Source organism: Struthio camelus, chromosome 1 (assembly GCF_040807025.1).
Source record: "Struthio camelus isolate bStrCam1 chromosome 1, bStrCam1.hap1, whole genome shotgun sequence".
In the NCBI taxonomy this organism is placed as follows: Eukaryota; Metazoa; Chordata; class Aves; order Struthioniformes; family Struthionidae; genus Struthio; species Struthio camelus.
In genome coordinates this window covers 98,260,538-98,278,596 of record NC_090942.1, presented here as the reverse complement: position 1 = coordinate 98,278,596, position 18,059 = coordinate 98,260,538, and the positions used below count along the sequence as shown (strand labels likewise).

General features: G+C 38.7%; 2 protein-coding genes across 14 annotated transcripts in view; one reads left to right on the top strand and one right to left on the bottom strand.

Moving 5' to 3' along the window:
* CMSS1 (cms1 ribosomal small subunit homolog) overlaps positions 1–18,059 on the top strand; it is a 250,534-nt gene that overhangs the window by 112,952 nt on the left and 119,523 nt on the right. For 3 of the 6 annotated variants that reach the window (XM_068960365.1, XM_068960353.1, XM_068960392.1), the window contains one exon: positions 17,755–17,805. The exons of the other annotated variants lie outside the window; for them this stretch is intronic. In XM_068960365.1, coding sequence (XP_068816466.1) covers positions 17,755–17,805 — 51 coding nt within the window. The remainder of the gene's footprint in view (positions 1–17,754; positions 17,806–18,059) is intronic. 6 annotated transcript variants of the gene reach the window in all.
* The window catches only part of FILIP1L (filamin A interacting protein 1 like), a 215,544-nt gene that overhangs the window by 111,365 nt on the left and 86,120 nt on the right, over positions 1–18,059 (bottom strand). For 5 of the 8 annotated variants that reach the window (XM_068960135.1, XM_068960126.1, XM_068960117.1 and 2 more), the window contains one exon: positions 5,976–6,063. The exons of 2 other annotated variants lie outside the window; for them this stretch is intronic. The gene's annotated coding sequence lies outside the window, so the exon portion shown is untranslated. Of the gene's footprint in view, positions 1–1,258; positions 1,326–5,975; positions 6,064–18,059 lie in introns of those variants that run through there. One more of the 8 variants, XM_068960167.1, reaches the window with a different exon arrangement.

The window sequence follows — 18,059 nt, the reverse complement described above, 5'->3', positions numbered from 1 at the left end:
AGAGGATTTAGGTAGTTCAGGATCTGGAGAATGTAGTTTATAATAAATCCGGTGTTTCACAAGTTGCTCTGCGTGTTGTTGTCCTCATGTTGAGTTTTTATTTTTTACTTTGGTTGTCTTTTCATACTCGGTGTACACACTCAGCAGGGGAGACGGAGTGGAATTTGGAAATATCTGAAGTCCAAATGTCACAGTTTTATAAAGAGAATAAATATGTTAATGAACAGCATCTGTATAAACTTGAGGTAACATTCCGCATATTTTGAAGTATTGTATTTCTTGTGAAGCGATGCAGTTTGAGAATGATAGCGTGAGCACTGAATAAAAGGACTATGTTTTGAGAGCTTTGAAACTCAGTACCATGACAGGATACAGTACTTTGACCTCTCCTTTAAGGGCTTAATTTTGGGGCAGTATTTTTCCCCAATTCTGGTCTTTTGGAGTCAGGAAGTCAATGTCTTAAAAAATGATTTTCGCAGCATAATCCTATTGCTGAAGAATCTCCCTTCATAATGTAGAGTCATTTGCTTTGTGAAACCACGGAAGTGATGGCAGTCAGAGGAGCAGTGGAAGAGTGTTTTCAATCTCCTTTATCTTTTTGTGTTTCCTGCAACACATTAAGGCTTAGGCAATGGTTGTGGTAAGAGGCAATTAAACTGATGTAAAGACCAAGTTGATTTGACATGTTTTTTAACCAAGTGTTTATTAGTTGAAATGATTTTGGGTGTTTTTTGGCATAATTTATGTTTGAGTGGGAACTTGACTCATTGTCAGAAAGTCTGTGTGTATTTGAGCATGTTAAGCTGACGTTACCAAAAGGAACTGGGAAGTTTTGGGCTTATGTTTATGGAGTATGAACTGAAGTTTCTACCTTGCTGCCTCAAGAGCCACAAAAATGTTAATAGAAATCAGAGATGCAAGAAAAAAATGTATTCCATATAGTCTGTCAACTTGCCAGTACTGGCTTTTGCCTTGGGTTACTTTCCACTGTTTTGTTCCATCTAGTTTTAGGTATCACAAGGGATGTGACTTCCTCCGCATTCCTTTGGAAATTATTTTGCAGTCCTCATAAGACTTCGGGAAGCTTTTTCCTCGATGCCTAGTTTATATTTCCTGGTCCTTAGATTTCCATAAGAGAACCTGCACCCAAACTGTCAGGGGCTGGCTTCCTGTTAGCTTTGGCAAAATGATTCATGCTCAGTTCTTGCTGCTCTCTGTTTCTGTTTAGCTGTGAGGGAAACAGGGAGCATTTCCTTACCTCAAAGTACAAGCTTTTAAAGACTGGTATGAAGATGTTCTCTGCAGAAGGGCACCATGAACGTTGTAAATCAACCTGCATGCATAAGGTGAAGTAGCTGTAGCTGTTAGAATTTCTTTTACTCTGGTTTCTTACAAATTGTTTCTCTCAGACTGGATTTCCTGTGCAAAGCTGGTGTCTCAGATGATCTTGCCCCTTTCCCTGTTAAACTAACGTACTTCCTCATAAACCTTAGGTTAGGCACATGAAAATGCCCGTTATAGACTACAGAATTATTCACGCGCTAGATCCAGATGAAGTCTCTGATTCACCAATATGTAGAAGTTAAAATGAATCGTTTAAACTGCTTGGAAGATTGAACACTTTTCCCCACATCGTGAAAGATAATTTGCCCCTTAAGGTCGTGCTGTTTGTATCACAGCAGTTAGGTGCTAATGTATACAGAGCACAAGACAAAACTAATGTGAACTGCTGTTGGAGCCTGCAGGAATATGATAGTTTTTATAATTGTTTCAAAACCGGGAGTGCTTCTGGTCTATTATTACTGAATCAGTTCCCTCTATTTTTATTATATTTCCCCTAATGAATTGTAGCTATGGTTTAAAAAAAAAAAAAAGGGAATTGAGGGCAACGGACGTACAGATGTCAGCAGCAGTATATGTTTTCATTTTCTGTTCTATTTTCTTGATTCCTAAAATTTAGTAAGTCTTATTTGTCCTCTAAAGCATGACGTAAGCTAATAGAAACCTCAAGGTATAGGCTTTAGTTGGTGGGGAGAACCCTAGGGTTGAAACAAGAAAAATAGAAGTATTGGTAAATATGTATTTCTTAAAAGTTTTCAGGTTCAAGGAGCTGGAAGGGCAGGGAGGTTTGACCCTTGCTTGAAGTTTCTGAAACAGCTGCTTCCTAAAGGGGTTTTTAATACTTGTTCAGAGATCTGGGAGAAAATAAAGCATCTGACAACTTGCATATATTAGAAGCTCTAGGAATCCGATTCTGTATAATTCCTGTATCTGTATGCTCTTGCAGCTTGAATCTAGATCTTAGTCCTTTGTTACCTGATTTGCACAAATATATTATCCTCAATTTAGAAGAGACAAGAGGGGAAAAGGCTATGAAAATGGATGACTTTGCTCGTTTGTCTACAGCTAATAGTTTTGCCTAATTTTTAGCTGAGCTCTGTCAACTCACGTACCTTCTTGTGGAGGAGGTACTGACTGAGGTCAGATACCAAAAATGGCTGAATACAGAGTCCCTTTTCCTTTCTCTTTTTCTTTCACCAAAACTTAACCGATTTTTACCGTAAAACTGTTCCATCCAGATTGACTTAAAATGCATGTAATGGTGTCATTTGAAAGCTGCTCTTCCCAAAAGAGAATTTTACCTTACTTACGTCCATCAGTCTCTTCCCTGCACTAACTAAATACTACTGTATTTTAGAAGCCAGTTGAAAATACGTAAAAACCTAGTCCCATTAATGTGATGCTACCTAATGAAATCAGCTTAAATAAAGCACGTCTTAGCTATCTTGATAATTGTTTGTGGCCCCTAAGGCCTTTAAATATAATATCCGGATGCATGCATATGATGTTTTTGGTCATGGCTTGGAAAAGAAGAACTTGTCTAGTCTAACCTCTGTTACACCGGGTTTGACTTTCAGACCTTTTGCATTAGTTGTCCATAACTGTGCAGTAACTATAGGACCATGGGGTTGTATAAAGGACCTGCTCTTTTGGTATCACTAGTTATCAAGTTTTAGCTCATCCAGAGAACTAGCATCTGTTCTTTGCCAGGTGCAAACAGAATTTGAAGGCAACCTATGCTTAGACACTGAAAACCCTCCTAGTTTAAAAAAACAAAAAGCAATGGGAGGGATTCTTCTGGTGAGAATGATGATGCCAGGTTGGTGGTACAAGTTCTTTGGTTTTGAGCAGCATAGTATTTATTGCAGCACATCTTAATACAGTGTTAGGAGGCTATCATTTGATTCTTGAGCTAGGTGAAATAATTGAAAAATTACTTTTGCATTTACCTTTGTATTTTGCTTGGTTTTACTGCACGCAAAATTGAGCTAATTTCTTCCGTGTTCACTGGCTTCTCAGTCTCTAGCTTGAGTTGTTGTATACAGTAAGGTGCACAGTGGCAGCTGCTTTTTGAAAAGTTGCCGTTTGGAAAGAAGCACAGAGAGTTGCCCTGCAGACTTGCACACACAAGTATGATATATTTCATGTGTATACGCCCTAGCTCAGGTGGGGACAGAAGCAGCCAAAGGCATAGAGGGTTTTTTCCAAGACAGGATCAGTTTTGTAAGAGCTTTTTATTCCTTTTTTTCTTTCAAGTTGAGTCTGTAAATGCTTCATTAGATGTGGTATGTGCTCTGAAGTGTTACAGAATGATAACAGATGAGCTAAGTAGCTCGATGCCAAAACCCTGCAACGTGTGACTGGTACACAGCCTAAAGAGGAACATTTAATTTTTTAATTTTTTTTTTATAGCTATGCCAACCCTAATATTGTAACTAAATTGTGGTTTAAATCACAAAATCCTCACGGCATCCTTGAAACAAATTGTAAATCAGGTCCCCCGTATGAAAAGGGGAGGGCGTGCATGACACGTGAACACACAGCAGTAGGGAAAGTTAGAAGGCATGAAAATCAGATGCTATCAAAACATTTGTGCAGCGTGATGGTGTTCTTTGTGTCTCATCTGTCTGATAACTGAGGGTTTTGAGACATCACCTTCCTAGTCCCAGTTGCTGTTCTCTGGTGGGCCCTGCTGAGGTCTGACTTGGCGAGATTCTGGCGTTGAGCATTGCCTGTTCCCTGTAGCATCTAACCTGCTCTTACAGATAGGGAAAATAAGAACTTCCTAGCACCACACTGCATCCAAAATCAGCAAAGAAACTCTTCTCAGGCCATGATGTGATGAGAGAGCAAGTCTGGCACTCAAAGCTTCTCAAATGGAAACAGTGGCCGTGTAGTTTAATGCGCTGACCTGGAGTAAATACGCTCTGGGAGCAGAACTTTTTGCTCTGCTCAAAAGTTTGCAGCAAATTAGCGTCTATACCAGTAGAGGTGTTGTCAGTCTGCAGCATTATAATTTTGTCTGTCATCCCATAGCCAATGTAACATGAGCGCAGATTCTGACTCATTTGACAAAAGTATGAGCATGATTGATCCGGTTCAGTTTTTTTCTACTGAAAGATTCAGTCGTGTACAGAGCTCCTGTTAGCAACTGTGGGGCCGCAGCTTCACGAGTGAGTCAAAATGGTTTCAGACGGTTCTCCTGATCGTACCCAGCTAATTTTAAAACTTGAGGAAGTTTTGTGAGGGAGCTGGAGGTGGAAGTTTGTTGGTGCCACGTTATGACTAAGTTCTAGGCAAATTCAGAGTATTTCTTGCTGCTTACACAGGTTTTGCTCAGCTTTTTTGGTCCTCCTGAGCAACTGTGTAGTTTTACTTGCTGACAGTCAGCCAAGCATGCCTCTGTGGGACAACGCTGATGAACTTTACAATTTTAAACCTGGCTGTCACTCTCTGCAGTTTTTCAAGCACGACGTCCCTTTCTTCTGCATAAATGATACAGTCTTGCCTCCCCCCAGCTGTGTTTCAGTCTGGCTGCTGTGAGGGTGGTAACACTTCTCCATTTTACATCTTGCGGCTCATTTGTGTTCTCTCCTGTTTTTGCTCACCTGAAGAGCTTAATCTTTTTTCCCTTCAATTAAGCCCTCAGAGACTGTTCAGTGGAAAGTGTCACCTGCACCCTGAAGAGTCATTCTTCTTGTGGTGCTCCTGTGAGACTACAGTGTGTGTTTTGGTGAGGCAGCCAAGGAGTTAAAGGCTCGTGGCGTTTCAAAGAAATGCCCAACAGCTGCTGTAAAGTATCCCTAGAATCCTAGCTGACCTCATTCTTGTCAGACAGCAGTGATAATATCCAAAAACGGGTGCAAGACAGGAAGTGTTTTAGGAAGGTATGTGTTTCATGCAAAGACATCAGAAATGTGCCTTCTCAAAGGGCCGCTTACTGTAAGAGCTACGTTAATTTAAATAGAATGTTGAAATTCCTGAATTTGCTTACAGAAACATGATTTCTGTCCAAAAAAGCATTGCTTGTTCTTCTAATGTATGAATGGCAAAAGGAGTTAACCACTGTGCATGTTTAATGTAAGGAGACTCCTGTCTCTATGAACCTACTTTTTAAATGGCAGGACAATGCAGATATGTTTTTGATGGTTTTGTTTACTATTTTGAAGAGGGGCTTTGGCTTGAAAAAGTGAGGCAGAGAAAATATAAATCTAACTACAACGTCTTTTCACATTTACTTTAGATTCAAAGGCTGACTTGATATCTTAACAACCTTTTAATTCACTTATTCAATGAAAGGGAGTTCTGTACTAACCAAAATAAAATCCCTGGATTTTTTTTTTTTCATTGCATCGCATGGCTTAGAATTTAAAACGATTGGATAAGTAGGGCAGTGCCTACTCTGTGTAGGAGGTATGAGAATGTCTTCCAAGTTTCTTGGCAGAAATTAAGAATTATTTTTCATGAGGAGATTTAACATGTTTGACTGGTAGTTAGTCTACCAAATCATCTGCAAAAAGTGTCCCGTTAAGGTTTGTGGGTTTTTGGTTTTGTTTTTTTTTTTTTAAACCTGGAGTTATTATTTGGCACCCTCTTAAAAGCATGCAAATACAATAAAATAAAATAATCCCTACCAGTTCAGCACTCTTCTACTGATATTTAGGGATGTTTCCCCTGAACTTTCTCTTGGTGGTATCCCGAATTGTTTCTTCTGCTATGAATCTGCAATAAAATATAGAAGTCCATTACAAACTTTTTTAACAAGCATGAGTAAGTATTACTTAAGAGATTTCTTTTGACTTTAGAGGTCCTCGGTCCAGCATTAATTTGATAAATTTGTCATCTAATCTATTCAGAGTTAGACTAGGTACAGCAAATATTCTACCAAGCAGTTACACATTCATGCTATGCTCTTCTAATTAAATGTTTTGAAGGGTAGTGCATGTCCGTAAGAATACTAAAATAAAGCACTGCTATTTATGGTCTATTTCTGTTTCATTTAAAGACTTCTTTCTTCTACATTCTCCCCTGGTTTCAAAAATATTCCTTTGCTGTGGTAGGGAAGGAGCAAATTCTAGCTAGAAGTTGCATAGAAAAGTTAGAATTTGGGAATTTATTGGTGTGTGAAGATAGGTCATGCTTGACCCTCTGAAAAGTATAGCCACAAGTCAGGCAGATTGGGGTGCGAGAGGAATGCCACTGTGTTCACATTGCCTTGTACGCTAGCGCCTGTTTGTCTTTTTTACTGAGGCATGACCAAGTAACTCAGGTTACAAGAGGAGATCAAAACAGGCCACTGGAATGAAGACCTGAGGGAAACTGAATTCAGCCCTGTCATATGCTGAGAAATAAAACGAGTATGATCTGTATTTTTAGAAGATGATCCAAGGACATTAGAGACGGGGAAGCAAACTGGGATTATATGGAAATGGGAAGACAATTTTTGTTATTTACTGATAGCAACTTATTTCGTATACACACAGAGTTGTTGCAGATTAAATTATATTTTTGTATTTGCCCATGGTTTCTGGAATTTTTGGCCAAGAGTGAACACTACATAATATATTTTTAGTGTTAAACCATCTATTACTGATAGATAATGACAGAGCACAGAGAGAAGGCACCAGTTAGTCTGCATGAGCTCATGTGTTCTGGATAACTCTTTCTTGAACTCTTAGATTTGTGAAATTCTACCATGCTATGCTGATTTCTCACTGCTTTCCTGACATGATGAATTCTCTCCTTTCCCATGTCAATGTCAGGTAATCTCAGATATTACCATGATGTTCTTCCTCATGCTTTTCCAGGTAACGTGCTATTTGGTCACTTTTTGTTAGGTATTGCAGAAAGGTAATAAATACCATAATGGCTGTAGTAGCATCTCTTACAATAGAGATATTTGGAGTTTTTAAAACTATCAATGCTCTGTGTTCTCACTAATATTTTATGTATTTTTATTTCTTTATTATTACAAATGCTAGATTTTAGATCTGTAGTGGCTTTGTGATTTAAGCTCCTGAGTTTTGGAGGGGAAGGGTGAGATTTAGGGTCTAAAGTTATAAAGGGCTAACCTTTTGAGAAACTGTCTACTCTTTGTAATTGCTGAAACGTTACTGATTAAATCACACGAGAGATATAAAAGCCAACCCGGAACCCTCTTTTACTAACTGTTGGTTACAATAATTTGGCTGTATTAGGAAAGTTTCTGTGAAGTGCTGCGTAAGTATGCACCTTGCAAAGCCACGTAGTGATTTAAGATGTGGGAAAGGATGTGAAGCCCATCAGCCTGTCTCCTTGGCTTTACAAGATAATTTATCACAGAGTGTTTGATAGCTCATTTAACTGTCTTGTAACAAGAAAGTTGATCGCGTTGCTTAAGGTTTTTTTGTTTACGTGTTTGTTTTTTAACATCAAATTGGGCTATTCTTGACTAAAAGTAAGGTGTAGACAAGGGACTTCTGTGCCTCTGCTTCAGAGGAGAGGAAACAATCTTCTCCTAATTTTCAAGATAGCACAGTTAAATACTTTATGGTGCATATTCATCTTTAGCCAGAGCATCAGGAGTAAAACAACACTAGATGTGAATTCCTTAAGTTGTTAAGAACAATGACCTATGCTGTATACTAAATCTCAAAGTAAATGATTTCTTACTACAATTCGGCCCTCCAAGGAGGGAGAATGGAAGCTTTTCACATAACTTTCGCAAATACTTAGGTCATACTATGGTAACGTAGTAATGCCTCTTGACACATTGTCATAGTATTTTATTTAAGATCCACATAGCTGTTTACTCTCTTGAGTCACTCTTTGAGTCGCTGTTTGCAGCAGGTTTAGTTTTTAGCTTTGTTGTTGCTTTTCTGGCAACCCTAGAGGGGTCTGTTCCATGCAGTACCGCTGCCCGTAGTGTTTTTTTCCAGGTCAGCTGAGAATTCCTACCAGATGAGTAACTGTCCGTTTTTGATCTCAGGGTACTCTGGCCTTTCTCCTTCCCCTTTAGGTATCCAACTGAAGCACTCCGGCAGACGTTTACCAGCAAATGCATAGACGAATTTGCCACCTGACTTGATCATCTGAAAGAAACTAAAACTGTTGTGACTATCCCTTCGAAGACTGTTCCATGATGCATGTGGAACATCTAGGAAGGAAATGCCCTACTGCTTAGAAAGCTCTGTTTGAAAATCTGTGGCTTTCCTATTGAAAATTTCATAACCGATTTTTGAGTATTATCCAAACTAATGACATATATATATATTTTTAATTGAATTCATCTTTTTTTTAAACTTTGTATAACTGAGACATTTAAGGTAGATCTTGAGAGAGGGTCTGGCATAGATGGGTTGGAGTTCTCAATTTATTGAGTAAAGGTACATGTGCATGTGGAAACGCTCAAAAAATAAAATCAACAACAAAGTCCTGTCTCTTGTACACTTTAAATGTCATTTCTGTACACACTAATGAAAAGTAGAAATATCAAAGTATGTAGGGTACGCAAAAGTACTGTTTCCTAAGAGTAGTAAAGGTAGGCAGTGTTTGTGAAGGAGTAAAGCTATGTTTAAGATGCACCACCTTGAATGAGTGCGACAGAATATCTAAGTCTCACCTCCGTGAAGAGTGCCCTTCAAATCTAGAGGTGAAAGAGCAGCTCTTTTAGTGGTCTCTTTCAAGAGAACTGGGCTGAGCACACTGCCTGAAAGCCCGTAATCTCGGAAGGAAATTTAGGGCAGTCCTGCTGGGATCTGATTGTATGGCTATGTCATTTTAGGCCCGTATTTGAACCCGTTAATAAACCCTTGCCACAGTACTGCTATTGCCTTTTGTTATAGTCATTGCATTTTTTTGGAGTCTCTATAGCCACTGTCTGCTTTATTTCTTTGTTTTTCCTTGCTAGGGATAGATTTTTAAGTTGGCAGAAGGCATCATCATTGATTCTCGCCACCAGAAAAGTCAGTGAGTTTGCACGGAGCTTGTAAGAGCCATGCGAACTCCACTGCGTACTCCTTTTGGGAAAGGGCAGCTTCCAGGACGAGGTATTTGAAACGTATGCTCTTGTCCCAGAAGTCTCACTGCAATGTCCAGCCTAAGTGGGTTGTGGCTGCTGCTCTTCCTTGCCTTCCTGCAGCCTGGGTTGCCAAAGTGCAAGTGTATGCCCATGAGAGTACGTTATGCAAACAAATGTTACCCCCAAGTTGCGAGGAAATTTTTGATGCTCTGTTTTGAGATGCAAACGTACAAGGAAGCAGGGCCGCAAAGAAAGAAGGAGAGAAAGGCCTGTAGGGACCAGATGCGTGTTGTGAGACATTCCAGAGCGTGAATGCTCTTTTCACCCTTTTATGTGTGCACACAGTCTCCTCCCGTGGGACAGATAAATTATGGATTTGAAAGAATTTCTGGGAGCTTTGGCTCTCTGCACAATAGGTCGTTTAGAACCAACTGATGCCTTTCTCAGAAGGGGCGAAGGTCATTTGCTAAAATTGTTAGGTGTATTGTGTAATGCAAATTGTCGGGAGATTCGGAAGATATCCTTGAAGTGTTCATTAGGGAAGAAGGCCTATTTTTAAGATAAGGCTTTGGATGCAGGATGGGAAGAGGCGTATTTGCCAGATATGTCTGCAACGTGCTTGTTTTGAAAGCCACCGTCAGGCTTAGCAAATTGTAATCCTGATTTATTCTCCTCAGGGTACCTGAAAATGGAATCTGCTGTTTATCAGAAAGCATTTTTTCCCTGAATTGCTCACATACGCTGGATTATAGAATATGCACTAAGATGTTGGCATTGTTTCTTTTCGTTAGTTTCACAAGATCTTAAATACTACCCCCCCCCCAAACAAAACAAAACAAAAAAACACTGAAACTTGTGAAACTGTCCTTAACACCTTCCCTATTTGAGGCATAAACACATCCTTCTTCTGCTATACCAGCCTGCCATTTTCTGGCAGCCCTGTTCTGTCTGTGCAGAGGCTTTTCTGAGAGATGTTTCACTGTGTGTTGCCCACTTAATCTTTAGGCAACCTTCGAAGACTGATGAGAAATGGTACCGTTACAAGACAGGTGACTGTCTGTCAGACTTGAGATTGCTAATATTTTTCTGCATGTGGCACTGAACGGCTTTCGGGGCAAAACAGTTTCCAGTTGTTTAAAGTCAATTTTGGGTTTGAAACAGGAAGTCAAGAAGGGCAAGTGCCTGCTTAAGTAAGTTGACAAAACCTTCCAAATATCTTGATTTTAACTTCAGTGAAAGAGACTTAGTCATATCGGCACGGCACAACAGAGAAGCTTTCCAGATCAGTGTCAGAAAATAAATGTCGTAATGTCTTTATTGTTATCTCGTGTTTCACTAATATTTTGGTGTATTGTCTTTATATTTTAGCTATAAATTAGTAATAATTTGTATGTTACTTTCAATATGGAGAAAAAGATGCCAAGAAATCATCACCAAGAACAAAATGATTATCTGTGTTTGACTGAGGTGACCCATTTAGGTATCAATAACTCGCATGCCACCTTTGTAGTGGGGCAAAGACTAAGAAGAAAAGAAGATGGATATTTTATCTCCTGACTTTCTTTTTCTCTTTTTAGAGTTTGATTTATGATGGAAAGTAAACCTGCAACCCTGTGATTTAAAGTCACGAAGCTGAAATCAGGTCAGCAATTCACAGGGTTGGCACTAAGATAAAATGAGGGGAAAATGAGAAAGAAGGGAGTGTTCTATGGGAAGGAAACTTGAAGGAAATAGGCAGCCTATTTAGGAAGAGTTAGAAGCAGATAAAGTCGTGAGAACCTGATGGCTATAAGCACTGGCGTTTTGAGTAATGAAGTGGGATTTCCATACATTTGAAGAGACTTCAGCAAGCGCTTTTTTTTTAATTGTTCTTCTAAGTAATTTTTAAATTACCCTTCGTTTTTAAGTTGTCTTCTGAGAACTGCTACCATGGGGTGGCTCCTGCAGAGTTTTCTTGATGCAACTGGTGATAACACCGGTACCCTTTGCCTGTGTTCGTTATTAATTTTCAAAAATCATATTTATTTTTGTTTCAAGAAGCTTAAGGATAACTTCATTCTGCTTTTAAAGTTAACCTGTAGTGTTCTCTTATTTACTTTAGAGCAAGTGGAAGTGATCTGCAATTCCTTCAAATTACTATTGCCTTTTTGAAAAGGTTTAAGTTGAAATGGCCGTATACAATGTTTCAAACTATAGCGATGTGTATTAAAATAATGGTCATTAAGTCGGAGCGAGTAGTAATTTTAAAAACAAATTCTGAATCTTAAAGTTTTTCTCTTGCCCTGGTATTTCCCCTTGTCCTCCTTAATTTAGTGGCGTAACCAAAATAACTTGCCTGGGACCTGAATCTTTCTTAACAGTATGTGCGCTTTGGTCTCACAGTATAATTGATTCACAATTATGCGCTATGAAGGATGTTTAAAAACATTTAATGTGGAAATTATGTAACTGTGATGCGCGTTTCAAAGGAAAATTTGGGTTTTTTTTCCTCTTTGCCGTGTTTAGGTACATGTTCAGGCAGGTTCTTTACCCGCGTGCTCTTGCATATCCCTAGTATTTGTACTCTCGATAACTGGTTCATCAGGAAGTTTTAGCCAGATACGCAATCTCATGGTGGGAGTGGGAAGATATGCTTTGTGTTTGTTTTGAGTTTTTCTTTTTCTGATTTTTCTTGTTCTTCTGGGGTGTGGTTAGAGCCAAAAAGAGATTCAGGTTGGTCTTTCCTTTCTTGACATGCCAAAATGTTCTGTTAGCATTGCTCTGCTCCCTGTAAGTCAGACATTCTTCTTGGGTTGCATCAGGTTACTAATGACATGATTAATGCAGGAAGGGTAGAGAAGGATGACGTAGTGGCTCACGCAAAGTTTACCTGAGAATTATCTCTAGCTCTCTACTGTTTAGTGTCTGTGTGAGTCATGGGCTGAAGCCCTGCCATTCCCTGTTCTTCAGCTGGGCAAGATCACACTTACCTCATTCTATGTATGCATTTCTTCCTTTCATGCCAGATCTGATTAGAAGCACTTTTGTTTTAAACTCTACATTTATGAAACATTAAATATGCTTTTTATAGATAGCTGACCGTAACACTAAATGGAAGGCACCATTGGATATCTGTAGTCCAGGCAGCTTTAGAAGCTTTTTTTGTCCTTACATGAATTCTGATTTTATCCGCCTAAGTTTTTCTCACCTTCTTGGATTTAGCAATGATAACGTTATGACATTAGTTTGCTTTGCAACAGGACTGCATCATTTGCTGTCTGTCAGTGAAGCATCCTGTTTCTTCTTGAGTGTATTTGCATATGTATATACTTACTGAAGACAAATGGAAAGTTTGTGATGCTGTCTGCACCTTTTGAAGCTACCTCCAGCTGCAAGTTCAACTGTTCTGGGCAAATTATTTTCAGCTATTGACCCCTTAATAGTTACAAGGGAATTGACCTTACTAGGCAAGACAACAGGCGAACCTGTTCTCTGATGCTTAGTCACACCCCGTTTGCTAACTGTGGGATGGACAACTGCAGCAATCACACCTCTTTCATGTGTGAAGATCAGTGTTAATTCTACTATTTGTGTATGTGTGTTCTTCACCTGTAGGTTTTTCATAGGGTGTCTGTATTAGTGTTCCACAAAATTTGCTAGAAGGTGTGCTGTCAAACGCCCTTAAGCCTCTCTGAGGAGATCAACATGAAGACAATGAACAGTTTGCAAGAAGATCCAGTTTTTCAAGGTCACTTGGTTTTCTCTGTAGACTGTCATGAAGTCTTTGGATTCCTTCAGAACTTCACCTTGCATGAGCTAAAACTATCTACTTCTGTGCTGTATGTACTGCTCAATTTGAATTGCCTCATGCAAAAAGTGCTTAATGTTTAACAGTAGAAGGTTATGCTGAAAATAAGCTATCGCTTTCCAGACAGCTCATATCTAAACCTGCCAAAGCCTATATCAGCAGCACCATGTGTGGGAAAAAGTCCTAGAATGATAGACAGAAAAATGTCATGTGGGAAGCTTAAAATGCCATGAGACTCATTCTGTTGGTAAAGTATGTTTTTACAAGTCCAGCGTCATCCTTCTTACTTTTTGATATTTTCAGAAATGAAAGCTTGAGAGCATAATGTTTGTGTAGATTGTAAGCAACCTTGGTATTTAGGTAAGTGCTATTTTTCAGAGATAACATTCACTTAAGAAATAAATCACGGTCAAAGTGAACCATTAGTCCCAGAAAGTTATAAGAAAAAAGGTATACCTGTCAACTATTTCTTATAAAGGCCATGCTGATCCCTGAAAGCAAATTGTACAATGTGTGCTTGCCAATTACATTTTGCAAAGATATCTTAAAGGAAAGAAAGCTCATCCAATAATCTGCTAGTCACAGAAATTACACCAGATGAATAAAATCGAAACAGGGTAAACATTAAAAAAAAAAAAAAACTAAAAAATCTCGGCGCTCTAAAAGCAACATGTAATACATCCTGCATACAATGTAGTATAGGCTAATGGAGTTAATTACTATAAGCGCATAGAAGCCTGCATGGGGATGGTAAAAGCTCATGTCCAACATGTCCGCATTCATTGTCTGCACTTTATTTTGCTTCTTTTAGTGGAACTGTTTACATGTGAGAGGAGCATAGATTTCAGTGAGCCACAGCATTAAAAAAAGCATATTTTTGACATGTGCCTTTATGTAAGCTGTCTATCTATAATCTAACTTTAAGCTTAAACAGTGAAAGGGTAATACTGACTTTTTTTTTCTTTTCTTTTCCCTTCTTGCTAAACAAGCAGTGTTTTGACTGTAGAACTGTGATGGATTTTTAGCTTTTTACATATACCCCTCTCCTTTGCTCTTTCAATTATAAAAGAAATCAAAGTTCAAACGTTTATTTCTCCAAATAAAATGTGCTAAATGAAGTAAAAGTGAAAAAAGAAACCATCTTTAAACAGCTTATATTTTGCCTTTACCCTCCCTTCTCCCACAAGTTTATGAGGCAGGACTTTATCCACCCTCTAGTTAATGTCAAGCTGTAGCTGCCTTTTGCTGCTCCAAGTAGCAGACCATCTGGAGAGCTCTCCATTTGGCCTCCTTGGCTCAGCCAAAACTCTCAAGTTCAGTGGAAGTTCTGCTTAAGGAAAGGCCCAAAGAGCAGGAAACAGATGTTAGTAAGAGTGTCCTGGCTCAGGTAACCTAATAACAAGTGTACCAAGCCAAAATAACTGTTGGTTGAATGACCGGAACTATAATTCATGGTCTTTAGTTACTGGGTTACCTAAATCTAGATTTATGTAAAGGTTTATGTGCTTTTTGCATATGCTTTGCTTTGTTCAGCATTTGTAGCGTCTTGCCTTCGTGTACAGCGTGCCTGAAGGCAGTGCTGGTCACCATCATAGTTATCTCCACGTGCTTTGAGGTATCTAGTTGCACACAGTGGCAAACCTCTGGTAATTTGGAAATAAACTATCTTTTTAGTACTTCAGTGTTTTATATCTTGTATTTGGCAAAAGAACAATATGCATAGAAGGGCCAGCGTTCAAGTCCTACATATTCAGAGAAAGCGTTGTGAAGTGCCCAAAACAGGGAAGAGTTTAGTATTTTGTTTTTCTTCCTAATGCCTTTAATTCTGTGACCTTTTCTGTTGCAAAATTTACCTTGGTCTATCAGTTATGCTAGGACCATGGGAAGCACACAGAGAACTCTTTTAACTAGATGTTGGCACCTTATCTTCCAAGGCAAATGCACGAAAATGCTTCTTTGAATCTGTTATTAGATTTTGCATATTCATTATGTTCATTAATCATTTGAGCAGTCTCTCATTACAACATACCAAAAGGCTATAGGGAGTCTAAGGTTTAAAAAGAAAGGAATAGAGCAAGGGGAATTGAAGAACAAGATGGTATCTGGGGTATGTGTACTCATCAGCGGGTATGCTGGTAGGCATCATATGTCAAGGAGAGCCATTTCATGCACATGAGAGAGGGAAGTAGCATGCACAGGTCTGTACCCAGAGCCTTTCTTCAGTTCTCTCCTGTTTTTGAGAAGAGCCCATATGGAGTCTCTGCCTTGGGATTTCTTGAAATTCTCTCGAGACTCTACCTCTGTCAGATCTTTCTCAGAGCCAAAACCTCTGTTCCTGGTTTGTGGTTGGTCATCTTGTAGCTTAAAACACCCCCTTGCAAGATTACCACTGACCATTTGAGCTTTCTTTTTTATTGCTTATCTCCCTAGCAGCCTTTAATAAACCTAAGTAGGTAGATAGTTACAGGTTAATGCAAAGGGTTTCCAAATGCACTGTTGCACTTTGGTTTACCACCATGAGAAAAGTGCATAGTGTAACAATCGTTGCTCTTCCTGAATGCAGCCTCCTTCATTCCTGCTTTAAGTTTCCTCTTGGGAATTGAGGGGTTGCCTTGTTTTTAGGTAGACCTGGCTTTCCCTCATTCACATGGTAGCTGCCTGCTGTTTTTCCATGTGAGAAGGTGAGTGTTTCCAAAGATAATCTCCTAGGCTTCCTGAGTGCATCTCTGTGGCAGTCTTAATTTATACCTGTTATTTTTTTGTTATTTGTCTTGCTTTGGAAATTTCCATTTCCTAAATCCCTTTAGGAAAGGTAGGGAAAAACTCACCCTGTGAGGGAGATGAAGCAGAGGCGGTGTGTTTATGTTTCAGAACTCCATAACAAGCATTTTCCATGTCCTACTTTTCCCACCATCTCCCTTTAAGTAAGTACTGAAGCTTGCTGACCATTTGTTGATGCTATTTTAGCCTCTTTAAAAGATTTTTCTCTTGCAATAGTCCTCCTAAGTGAGTATAAAAAATAAGTAGAAGTCGCAAGCAAGAAAGACCTTTTTCTTAGCTAAATACTGTTAGCTGTAGTTGTTAATAAATAAATGTTTTACTTCATGAAAATTGAGTGAATTTATTAATGGATCTAGTGTTTCTCTCACTAGCTTGTTCTTCTAAGGAAGAAAGACCTTTATCTGTCTGGCACAGTGATCCCCAGTGACTTTTGCACCAATTGAGAAATAGAGACTTTGATGATACAGAGTTTCAAAGCATTTAATAAAAAGTGGGTTCCTAGGTATGAGAGAGGTCTTAGTGTTCTGTTGAGCAGAGAGCTACAGTGTGAGCTCGTGGACCTTACTAAGAATTGGAGAATCCCAATAGGACGCAAACCAATAGGAAGCCAAACCACGTTGGTTCCGCTGTTCATGGAGCTCCCTATTCTATCGTATTTCTTTTTTGATCAAATTATTGTTGTTGTCATGGCTAAACTTTTGCTGTTGTTTTGCTAAACTTCAGTTTTCCTAGCTTTTCTGCATTACAGTTGCCAAATACTAGAAAGCACAAAGGGGACCTGTGTAATAAACAAGAAGAAGGGCAGTCTCTGAAATACTATTATTTGCAGGTAGTTGACTTAGAAACAATTTTTATTTCAGGTGTTATTAGTATTTATTTTAGTCATAGCTTTCTTATGGCCCTATGCACTTCTTTTCTCACACTGGAATATGAGTAAATACTGTTGCTCGCTTGCAAGTATTTAAGAATTTCAGGGAGTAAAAGGAAAGTAAAAAATTAACTTACTTCAGGGTTTGAGAATGAGGTTTTTATGCAAGAAGTAATGATTTTAAACTATAAAAATTAGACCTGTGTTAATTTTGTCATGCTTGTTTTTCATGAAGAATTTTGAAATTGTCTTTTTCCGATGAAAAATGTTCATATTTCTAGTTTTTCATATTTTCCTATTTCTCTGCAATGCCAGTAGAGAAAGTAGGGGATAGAGTAGAGAGAGAAAATAATGAAATAATCACCAAGATGGTTGACTTGGCTATAGCTGCTTATAAATGGCAAGTATTGTTCATCAAAAGCTATGTCTGTCAAAGCAATTCAGCCTGTTAGTGAGGATCAGAGATCTTGAAACTCCACGTGGTTGTGTGTAATTGCCCAGCAGTATAACATTACATTCACTTTAAATTCCAGTTATTTAGCAACTTTTTGAATCTCCAGTGGTCAAAGCTGGTTTGCTAACCCTTGACAATGACATATCTGAAGCCTCTGTGTGAATGATTCTTGCTACAGAAATTGCTCAGATCTTCTTTAGAGACCCATCTCTTCTGGCAGTCTCTTTTCATATGCCTTTGTGCTGCCGCTTTAAGACAGGTTTCCTTGTGTAAAACTGTTTCCTCTATTACTTGTTTGTTTATATTAGTAGTGATTTCCTTCTTAAGGTTAATTATTGTTTCAAAGAATTTGCAATTTCCTCTTCTGGTGTCGCTTGTTTTCTTTAGATTTGGTCCCTGGTTGTCATGATGTCTGTAAAATATTGTTCTGGGATTCTTTGTGTTTTGAAGGTGCGATGTTCCTAGAGATGATTCTGAACCTTGGGTTCCCCCCCCCCCCCCCTTTTCTTTTCTTTCAATTCCAGGTAAGAACAACACTTTGCAGTGGTTTCTGCTTTTGAAGAATTTCTCCTTTGGTAAAGTATTAAGCTCTTTTTTTGATCTTCCTTTAATAATGGTATAAAGTTTCTCTATAGTAAAAACAAATAAACAAAAAAGGCCCTTGCCAAGGTTAACGGTAGGCCTTTTTGAATGCTCTGACATGGTGGTTAGACGAGAATTTGAATATTTCAAATAGGTATCTGTTTTTTTTTTCCTTTAATAATTTTCTATGTGGAAGGTGATAAATAGTACAAGTAGGCAAGCAAGTCATTGACTGTCACCTGCAGCT